Source organism: Hetaerina americana, unplaced genomic scaffold, assembly GCF_022747635.1.
Source record: "Hetaerina americana unplaced genomic scaffold, ioHetAmer1.1.p SCAF_10, whole genome shotgun sequence".
Classification (NCBI taxonomy): domain Eukaryota; kingdom Metazoa; phylum Arthropoda; class Insecta; order Odonata; family Calopterygidae; genus Hetaerina; species Hetaerina americana.
Genome location: NW_027286070.1, coordinates 48,632,384 through 48,644,127, shown reverse-complemented (window position 1 = coordinate 48,644,127; position 11,744 = coordinate 48,632,384). Strand labels below are relative to the sequence as shown.

Below are 11,744 nucleotides of genomic sequence, written 5' to 3'. Positions count from 1 at the left end.
CACCTTTCATTAACAGCTAATCTATCAGTTCTGCCATTGGTGACCTTCGTCACTTGTGCCCTGCAGTTCTGAGAATCCAAAATATCTTATCATCCTCGCTACTCGGTTGTGTGGGCATTTATGTAACACCTGGCCACTACCCAATCCTTCACCTTGAAACACTGGGGATAGATGTGCTATGGTAACTTACATCTTAAGTTTTCTGCTCATGTTGTACCACACATTTTCTTGGGATTGGTAAAAGAAATGTTTAATTGGTTAAAGAGGATGCTCTCCTTTAGTTTCATGTGGTGCGATTTTAAAATTGAAGAGGAATCTGGTGAGCTAATATGCATAGGAACATTTGAGTGAAGTATTTTTTCAACTTTATTCTTTAAAATTTCACAAGGTTTTATGAGGCATCATTAGTGTTTTTATGCAAAATACGAGTTATGCCTTGCATTTTGCAAAATTCCTTAAATAATGCAGATGTATAAGGAGTAAAATTAACTAAAAACGTACTCAGGTATTCTAAAAAGGGCAAACAGAACTCTCAAGTGACAGAATATAACCTTTAGTTTCTCCGTTTTTGAACTCTTCTATCTCAGTCCATTAACTGGAACTGCCCACAACAATGAAGAATGTTTTTTATTCAAAAGTATTTTAGCTAAGCCTATGAGGAATCAGGGTCTTTCTTGGCTGGCCCAGCAGAGCATAGCCATAAGGCTTTGTAGAAACATGTATTCATAAAGTTAAAAAGTTCATTTCCTGAGTAAATCTTAAATAATTAGCTCACTTTAGTAAATTTTCAAGATAAATCGTCCATTTTATGAAAAAGTTTGATAAAAAACTAAGCACATTACATATTAAACCATTAGAGATAAGAAAATCCTCATATAAATTTTAGATTTTAAAACAAAATAACTTTCTACTTTAAAAAAATTTTTAAATGATGCATCTAGACTAATTTCTAGCCAATACATCATTATCATGTGCGTTAACTCGTTTGATACTAATGTGTATGTGCTGAAGCCGGCCGAAATGTATCATAAAATGACGAGGAAAAAACTTTATTTACTGTATGTCAAAATTCAACAGTAAATTTTCACAAGATTGTTCTTTATTAAATTTCAGATTTGTAAGAGTACGAGGCAAGAGGAAAGAACAAGAAGATCTTATTATACAAATGTAAATTCTCGTTAGCTTCTATTAATTATTCATTTTTTCCTTGAATAATGATCATTCTTGTGTACATGAGTGAAAACCTTTTTGATAAATGAACTTTAGGGTTAACTAGGAAATTCCGCTGATAAGACTTAACTGAAATTATTTTACGGAATTTGCATTTTAACTTTACTAAGTTAAAAATACTTAATTTTTCCTAAGTGAGTTAAATTTTACAATTTACTTCCCTTAGTCGTACACAAATCATTTAGATGAACCACAAAGATATACCACTGTACTGAATTATACATTGAATTTCAAATACAACCACAACTAGAAACGGTTTGAAAAAATAGCTATTTTCGTTTCTATCCAAGGTTCACGCTCACTCCTCTATATTCATATCTAAAATACGAGACATACTCATATGATCTTTCAAACCCATAATTCAAATGAGCGTGTTCCCAAGAACAAATGCGTAACGTAAACGATAGTCGCGAAAAATTTCACCGCGTGCGATTCACGTGGAGGTATATTTGTTATTGTTGTTATAGTAATGGAAGCGGTAGTAAAATCTTTTGCAGATTTGAAACTCAACAATTGGATCTTAAGACAATGCTCAGCTTTAGGTGAGCCAAAAACTCTAAATTACCTACTTTTTAAATCTAGTTCAAGAATCTCATTTTGGATAAAATAAGTTATTCTTGCGATATGAAAAGTATGGTAATAGTGGCGAGGAGAAACATGCACGATGGTATCTCATGAGAACCAATTTTAAAATTGTATTGTAACATTGCAACGTAATGAAAATTACCCATGAAACCTTTTCCAATCATTTTGTTAGAAGGCTAAGAAGAGTGAATAATATCCGTAGGGTGCAGCAGGTTAATCTGGTATTATTAAATATTGGAGAATCATAAATGCTCCAAAGGCAACTGATTTATATTTTAATTTGTTAGCCTACGTTATTTTATGGATTATGCGGGCTGCCACAGTGAGGAATACAATTTTTAGAAAATACTGCATTTAAGTTCAGGACTTTCAGTAGCGCAGTGTCGTGAAGAAAATGTGAATCGGTATCTGGTGGTATGTACATCATTTTCTTCGCACGAAATAAAGTTTCACGTTGAAATATAGTTGCAAAACATGAATCTTAAACGAAGCTCATGTCTTGTTCCTGGACGACTGCAACTAAATAGAATTTTCAATTGATTGGCACAGACTTATTTAGCAGTATAAATTTCCCCTGAAATATATTTTGATAGTTTCAAATTCAAAGCTAATTTTCCCTAATGGTTGTTCATACGAGTCATTTTATTAAATTGATACCAACGGTTTTTACGATATTTCCAGGATATTAATGATCGTAAAAAATCCTTTGAAGATGTTAGCCGAAATAAAATTTTGAGCGATGAAAAAGGATATTAAACTTCTGAAGTTATCAATGGTTATTAAGTATGGGCCAAATGTTCTTACTGTAAATGTGCATTTGTTCAGATTTGGAAGAAATTATATTTTAGTCATTTATATTACTGTTAATATCGAGATGTTCGACCCAAGTTAATTGGTTCTACGCTTAGAAAAAAATGTTAATTCCATTGTCATAATTCAATTCTATTTGCTTTGTGCCAATACTCCACTCCTGGGAAATGTACTTTTCATGCCTTACCTATCTGTGTTCCGTGGTCAACTTGGTCGATGCCTATGTATGCTAAGGACAAAAACCAATTGGTTTCAAACTTTTTTGAATTTGGTATTTTACTGTTGTAATATTTTTCTTTGAAATAATTAGGATTGAAGGTGCCTACTCCAATTCAGGCAAACTGTATACCACACATTCTAAATGGAGAAGATTGCATTGGATGTGCTGAAACTGGTAGCGGAAAGACCTTGACATTTGTCCTTCCAATGTTACAAAAGCTTTGTGAGGATCCATATGGAATTTTTGCACTTGTACTTACACCAACAAGGGAATTGGCAGTTCAGGTAAGCACAAAAGGTAGTTATGATCCTGTTGAATGAAAATGGAAGAATCTTTGTGGTAGAATTTGCTTTATTTCAATAGACTGATTGTAAGTGATAAACTCAGCAGTAGTTACTAGGAATGGGGGAATTTATTTTTAAAATTTGTGAGGATTGAATTTTGTTCTTATTTATTTCACATTTTGTGTGTATATTATAATTCTTAGAAAATGGAGGCAAGGTTTGCATTAGCATACAATTTTTCAAGGAAAGGTTACTGTACTAGTTAAATAACCAATGTAAATGCTTCAAGTAGCAGTCAACTGTGAACATTCATGCTCTTATATGCTTCTTAGGTGAAATTTATGGTACAACATATTATTTTTGCATAATTAGAGAGCTAATATATTAGTTTGTGTGATTTGGACAACCATTAAAGTTCATTGCACATGCTGAAATGTACTGTATTAAATCTGTAGATTGCTGAACAGTTTGACATAATTGGAAAGCCAATAAATTTACGCCATTGTGTGGTAGTTGGTGGAATGGACATGGTTGCTCAAGGCCAGACTTTGTCAAGGAACCCACACATCGTTATTGCAACTCCTGGAAGGTGTGTAAGCATTAGTATTTTTATATTTGCATGAAAACTATTGGTGTAATAATTGCCATATTATACCTAAACTTAGTAATTATTATGCTTAGGACACCTTAATTTTTTTTGTTGGCACTAGAAATGAAAAATATGGTAAAATATACCCAACTCTCTCTATGAAATTAATTTATTCTTTTCAGTTGAACAGGTTTTTTCTTTGATTATTCTCTCAATAATGTTGAACAAGTTGTGAGTTTAGGGTAGTATTTGTGCCATTCTCATGGGGCTAATGGTTCAGAACATGTATACAATTGGTGAACCAACTGGTATAATCTTCAGACATGTTAAAATAAAAAAATTGACCATTCTGTATTACTGAACTCTAATTGAATCATGCACTCTGTTCTCTGTGTAAAAAAATTTATTTTCTGCATATAATATCACGATAAGTGACATTCCATGGCTGTGTACTGTGGTTCATCTAAGTGACAAGCTATACTCTCAGCTAAGTAGATATGAGATATATGCTTACTCATCAAAACCGTTATGACCGAGCATGGTTGGAAGGCTTTTAAATTGAACTTTAAGCCAGAAATGAATTCATAAAAGTCAAAAGAAATGGGTAGTCAACACTACGAGTGAGAGCTATGAGGAAGATTATTTAGAAAGGGGGCTTAATCAAAAGAAAAGGTGATATCCCAAAATATATATATATATCCCAAAATAGATATAGTTTTGCATTTGGAAATAGGAAATTTTAATAGTATTTCAGAGGTAATTACCAAGCCATTAAAAATTTGGGTCATGAAGACTTGATGTTTTTATAGATAATGAAGTGATAACTAAATGGATTCTTTGTCGCAAGGTTATTTTTATTTGAAATATTAGTCTATTTAATTACTCTAAAATTAATGTTTGATGACTTCAGATCACCAGTGTAAAAGGATATTGGTGTTAAACATTTTCTGTTAATTGATTTTATTTAATTGCTAGGGCCATCCATATGAATTGCAGTTCATGTGTTGCTTGAAATCTATTAAGATTATGACATGAGCTTCTAATCTCAAAAAATATAATCTCTGCTGCCGATCAGATGATACTATGTTAAAATTCATGTATTGTTTCTGGACAGCCATAGTTAATTATGGTATGTGCTGTTCACTGAGTACCAAATATTTTTGTGAAAATACAGGTGGCATGGTAAATTTACTACATAAATACCAAGGCCTGGGCCACAAATACCAAATCTTGTATTATAATGCAACAAAGAAATAAAGTTATTCCTCTTAATCCATTTTTTAAATTGGAAAATTGACTTTCGATTCTGATTTAGGTTGGCATTTGGTAACTGTCTATGGTTTATTTTGATTAGAAAATTGTTTAAGTTGGTAATACTTATTCATATACAAGCAGTAAATACCAATATTGTGCCCAGAGATCAACCAAAAGCTTTTGTTTAAAGAGCCTGAATATTCAATTTTTCACTTGCCATACAGCTTAGAACAAAACAAGCTTTTCATTGTCTTCATCTCAACAGTCTAACCAATACATGAAGATTTAATGAAATTTTAATGTCTTGGCTGTCTTTACTTGAATAAATTGAATTGAAATGAGAACAATTGGAAACATAATCACTGAAACTGAAAAAAATGTCGTCACTGGTTCAGAGCTAGTGTCAGTTCCATGATCTCTACTTCAGCTTCCAGATGATAAGGTACTTTCTTGTCATCAAAAGTAGGTCTTTCAACTATTAATTATGCTTCTTTCTATATGATTACCTTTGTTGAAACTCCTTCTCTTTGTACTTTAGATTAGCAGATCATCTTGAGAGTTGTGACACCTTTTCTCTGAAAAAGATTAAGTTTCTAGTCCTGGATGAGGCTGATCGTCTTCTTAGTGGACAGTTTGATGCACAGGTAATTGTTAGTTTATGGCCAGTTGGATATAGGTTCTGCTGATATTTAAAAAAATTATGGCTGAACATAAATCAGAATGACAATGATGTGTAAATTGTTCATAATCAATCTCTCTAACTGAAAGTATACACGTGTTTTTGGGCGCATGCTAGTGGGAAGCAAATCACACACATGTTAACCCTTAATCTAACATTTGTGAGAAAGCCTTAGCTTTGATAAGTAAACTGTGATGATGGTATATCTGCTAAGAAAATGTTTAAAGTTGTAGGAGATTAACTGAATTCATGTATTACAAGGCATCTCTGTGTTGTTGTTCCCATGTAGGGATTTGTGAAGATGGAAAAAATTGTGATTAGAGCGTTGATTCAATACTTCATAAAGAAGGGTGTAAAAGTAAAGGAAATTGATGCCGACTTTCAGAACACTTATGGGGACCCTGATTCTTCATATTCAACTGTTGCCAAGTCGACAAATGGGTTTGTTTGTTCGGGACAGGTTAGATTATGATCCGTGCAGTGGTCGGCCAAAATGTGTCACTACCCCAGACATGCAAAAGTGCATAAAATGGTCCTGGAGGATTGCTGACTGAAAGCGCAATAAATTAGTGAGGCTGTAGGGATGTTATCTGAATGGGCATATCACATTTTTACGGTGGAATTTGAAATGAGAAAATTATTCGTTAGGTTGGTGCCGCGACTGTCGACGCGAGACCACAAACACATCTGAATAGAAATTTCCAAACAATGTTTGACCTATTTTAAGAGGAACCAGCAAGATTTTTTCTGCGCCAGTTTGTGACCACGGATGAAACTTAGGTCCAGAGACAAAATAGCAGTCAAAGCAGTGGAAATATTTGATTCACCATTACCAAGGAAATCAAAAGCAATATGGTCCGCCGGAAAGGTGATGGGTTTAATTTTCTGGGATGAAAAAGGGATTCTACTAATCTAGAAGCATTGCTGAGTGCATTGGAAATTCAGTGCAATAGATAATGGATGAGAATAAATGTAATTAAAACAGGTTATGTGGTTTTCTAGGAAGAGAAAACTAAGCTAAACATTGAAATAGGAGGGAAGAAACTAGAGCTAGTGGAAGAGTTTACATATGGTGGAGGTTAAGGGGACAAAAATAGTAAAAGCAGTTAAGACATAAAAAGAAGAATTGCATCAGGCAAAGCTTTCACGAGGAGGAGTGAATTGATGGCTAGAACATTGAGTAAGGATATTTAAATGAAATTATTGACTTATTAATTTCACACACTTGTTAACAAAAGGCTTGTTTAAGTGTTGAAATGGAATGTGGTTTTGTATGGCATTGAAAGATGGCTTCTGAAGCTAGGTAATAAGCGTAGATTAGAGGCTTTTGCAATGAGGGTTTAGTGAATGATGGAAAAGGTTAAATAGGCAGAAAAGAAACAAACAAGGAAATGGTGGGGAAGGAGAGGAGATTTTTGGGACAAATCCAAAGGAGATAGGGAAGATGGATACATGGGATTTTGAATGGCAAGGGGATGTTGAAGACTGTGATAAAGGGGAGGACGTTAGACAAGTACGGAAGGGGTAGGCATAGGATATGCATTTTAAATGTAGTGGAGGAAGGAAGTATGTGGAATTGAAGAAAAATTTATTTCAGTGTGGGTTGTCAGTCTGTTTTTTTGCAAGGAGAGGTGAAGAAATTTATCATTTTACCATTTATCTGTTTCCTTCCAAAACACACCTAGTTAGACTTGAAGGAAGTTAATTTTTTTTAGTCCCAATATATTTGAATATGGTGTCATGAAGGGGAAAATGGTACCTTGACTCAAATACAATAAAAGTTAAAATAATCTATTTATTATCAGGTGCCAATGAATCATTATGGGTGGTTTATAATTGAACGAAACAAAAGGTACCATTGTGACATTCCTTCACATCTGTGGACTCAAGATGCCTGAATTTAACTAAGAACTTGCCAGAGACGTTCTTGCACTAATAGGCCAATAACCTAAATGAATGCATACCACCCGAAGGCATGCCTTGCAGCTTGCGTCCCCTTATCACATTACCCCTGCAATACATGCGCACTGAGTGAAAGTTGGCTTGTATAGCAACTGGTATAGGAAGAAATATGGCACACTCTGGGGCAGAATTTCCCCTGTTACAAGTGGTTACAGTCAGCAGTGCTAGATCTCCAATTGTATGGCAGCAAGCCTAGAGGTAACAAAACATTCAGAAGACTGGAATCATTGGTTTAAATTCCCCACTGACTGACGGGGAACTCCCTCTCTAATGTCCAAACCATGTGACCTAAACCCAGCTTTAAATTAGGTGATAAATTTCTTTCAAAATATCAGGAGAAGTACATGGTGCTCAGCTGAGCTTTTAAGGTCTTGCAATATGCTGGTCCAATAATTTGCTGTAGAGCATGTATATTTATGGCAATTTGATAATATTACAAAGAACTTGTTATTTTTTTAAGAATAGGCATTTCTTTGCAACCATATTTTAGGGTGCAGTATTCTTTTTGTTTTGTTAAGAATATGTTTAGCATTGAATATACAGTACAAGTAGGCTAATTTTATGACAATGTTTTCAAGTCGATGTCTGATAATTTCTGAAAAAAGTATCATTTCACTGCTTTAATAACATATTTTCTGACTTTATTGTTATCTTCCAAAAAAGTTGATGAAAAATGAGATGTAACATTTTCCCTTGTGTGGTGTGAAAATTGGTAATTTTTTCAGTTTCATTTTTATAATAACCCTTATGTTTCCTATTAACAGCTGAAGACTATTTTTCAAGCTATTCCAGCCTCAAGGCAGATGCTAATGTTTAGTGCCACAATAACAGATACATTGCTTCAGATCAGAGAAATTACTGCTGAAAAGGTTAGTGTGATATGCATGCACACAATTCAATATCATTCTGCCATTATTGTGTTCAAATGAAATTGTATTAAGAATTAATCCTCCTTAGGCCTTCATGTACCAGTGCACTGTTCCTGCCAACACAGTCAAGTCTTTGGATCAGTATTATGTCACTTGCCCACCTAATGCAAAAGATGCATTTACTGTAGAGATAATACGTAAATTTCGTGAGAAGTCCAGTAAAGGATCGGTGTTGATCTTCACTGACACATGCAGGTATGCACTCAAATGTTGATTTTAAAACATTTCCCATGATACGTAATTGGTTGAAACATCTAAAAATGGTGATAATGATGTGTAAAACTTTGTCACTTGTAACAGTTGGTTCTATTTTCTACTGTCTGCTAATTATATGTTTATTTTACATGGAAATTTTTTGCCTCAGAGAGTGCCAGTTATTAAGCATGGCAATAGGTGAGGTAGGCTTCGAAAGTGTGGCTCTTCACTCAATGATGCCTCAACGTAAACGAGTGGCTTCACTGGCAAACTTTCGTAGTAATACTATCCGCATCCTTATAGCCACTGATGTTGCAAGTAGAGGTAAGGTTTCTGTAAATTTCAATCAGAATATAATTAACGCGAGAAAACAGTTTTTGATAAGTTATGTCGTCTTCAGCTGAAAATGGACATTTGGTCTTTATGTGCACTATTTTGTAGGCAAATGTGCATTGCTGATTTTGCTTTCTGAATTTTTTTCTTTTCCATTCCATAGTGGTGAAATTCCACCAAGTAAAGCCTGATATCATGGTTAATGCAGTTAATAACTAATTTTGTCAGTACATGAGTGTAAACATGATCTTGATTCATAAGCATTGACATTCATTGGCATTGACATCTCAAGATTTACCATGATCAATGCAACTTTTTTAGGTCTTGACATCCCAGCCGTGGAAATGGTAATAAACCACAATGTCCCAAGTGCACCAAAAGATTACATTCATCGTGTTGGCAGAACCGCAAGAGCTGGTCGAGGAGGAACTGCCATTTTATTGATAACTCAGTATGATTTATCTCGGTTGCATGCAATTGAAGAAGCAATTGATGTCAAACTCAAGGAATACACAGTGGATGGTGAGTCATGAAGAGCTCAACATGAAATTTAATATATGTATTTATATGTTGTCTATTATTTTGTGTAATTATTTTTCATGATCTGGTATGTTTGCAGATCTTCTGTTTACTAATAACATGTCTTATTTCATAAGAAAATAGTATTGAATAGTATTAAAATCATGTGTATTATTTACTTTTAAGTCATGAACACAAGCTTTAGTAGACATGACTATGTATAATATATACACCTCTGTTATGTGGTGTATTTTTAATTATTGAAAATACATTGTATGTAAGGAGTTAAAAGCAATTTATTATTTCATTATTGTGTATTGGATGAATTTTAATTTTCATAAAAACAGTAAGTTTAAGGTCAGTGTACAAGTAACTGTTATTTCTTATACCATATAAAAGCTTATGTATCTTGTTTTTAAATTTGGGCTACATTCTGGCCAGCCTGTAAGTACTTAATTGAGTCACCTCGTACATTCCCTGAAAATGGATGAACATTTTAACCAAAATCACATACTATTCTACTGAAGCACCTTTTTAAACTGGTTATATAAATATTTGTGAAGGAATGCATTAAGAGTAGGTAATGTGAATTTAATTTAATGTTAGGAATTTAGTTGTCATTATATTTTGCTGAAGAAAGTCAGTTTTATTTTCAATATTTAGGATATTTTTCATCAAATTGTCATTTAATTTTTGGTGCCTTTTTTACCCGAGTGTTTTTAATCTAAAATAGTATAAGTTTATTATCATTTCCTACCAAAGCATCTCCTAGCTGCAATGAGGCTAAAATAACAATTTGGGATATCAAAATTGAAAAAAGTTCCATTCAAACTTAATATTGTTTTAAAAAACATAGAATTTTTAAAAACTTTAAAGAAGTGGAATTTTTGTTGATACCTTTTCCCCTTATCGGTGTGGAGGTTATACCGTTGGGTAAACTGTAGTGATTTACCCTGACTTACAGGGTATACGCACTCACTACATAAGTAAATATATTATTAATGGTAATGCTCAAAATTGTTCTAATAATAACAAAAATTCAATTAAAGTTTGAAGTATTCTTAATTTAAATTTGAAGCATGATGTGATGGATTGAAATCACAAAAATTAAGTACAATCCATTTTACAGCAGGTGCTTCTCTAATGAACCTGGTCATTACCATTTGGACTATGTACCAAACTGGTAGCCCAAAGCTAAAGTTCTGTTTCAGGCATAAAGGTTGTGTTCAACCATTATTAGTTAATTTGCTAGGATGGTGTGCTATAAATTTAGCTATTTGGAGTACCCACCAAAAATGCTAAATTCGACTATTACTATTTTCATTGTAATTTGTTGCCTCAAACGTTTAAAAAATGCTTTTGTCTGAATTTGAAAATGCTGTTCATATTTTTGGTTTGCATGTGATATTTCAGGTGGTGAAGTTTCCAAATATATGTTAAAAGTTCTTGTATCCAAGCGTGAAGCTGCCATCAAGTTAGATGAGACAGACTTCTATGAGCAGAAGAACAAGAACAAAAAGAAGAAACTGATAATGGAAGGCAAAGACCCTGATGAGGTTGAAGCAGAAGAGAGGAAGAGGAAGCGTAGGCTAGCCAAGATAAGGGCGAAACAAAGAAGAGGAATGCAGAAGAGTGTGTGGGAAGTGCGAACACTTGAAAGTACGGGTGGATCTGAGGAAAAAAAAACAGAAATTTCTGAAAGTGTCCATTCTGTACAAGTTTAAATTTATTTGATACTTGGAAAACTTCATTCAGAACAGTTTTGGGTCTTCGATCTGTAATTCTAAAATTCTGAAACATTTGTCCTGCTTTTCATTTGGATAAATTATGTTATGTACATACATTCCTGTTAAATAAATTTTTATATAACTAATGTTACCTAATTATTGCTGAGCACCATTATACTTTAAATTTTATGTGTGCCTAGAGTGTTTTTTTTTCGACTTTTCTGATTCTTGAGTACAAATGTAATGAAGATTCAATCACACTAAAATTAAGCTTCCTCAATGTAATATCATTCCAGTTATTATGTAGGAATCTTAATTAATCAGCAGAAACCTTCAATGGCATAATAATATAATATTTCTTTCAACTTGTTAATTTAGTTTATGTCACACCTCTAATAATATAATTACTGTGGGCAACTTGGTAGATG

At 33.4% G+C, this 11,744-nt stretch overlaps 1 protein-coding gene across 1 annotated transcript; it reads left to right on the top strand.

Annotated features, from left to right (window-relative positions):
* Nucleotides 1-1,647: 1,647 nt before the first annotated feature.
* Dbp45A (putative ATP-dependent RNA helicase Dbp45A) lies at nucleotides 1,648-11,403 on the top strand. Its single transcript, XM_071597699.1, has 9 exons — nucleotides 1,648-1,772; nucleotides 2,936-3,129; nucleotides 3,585-3,718; nucleotides 5,511-5,616; nucleotides 8,378-8,482; nucleotides 8,571-8,737; nucleotides 8,907-9,061; nucleotides 9,392-9,592; nucleotides 11,003-11,403. Exons 1-9 carry the CDS (start codon nucleotides 1,700-1,702, stop codon nucleotides 11,311-11,313), a joined length of 1,446 nt encoding a protein of 481 aa, XP_071453800.1. The 5' UTR covers nucleotides 1,648-1,699; the 3' UTR covers nucleotides 11,314-11,403.
* Nucleotides 11,404-11,744: the final 341 nt, after the last annotated feature.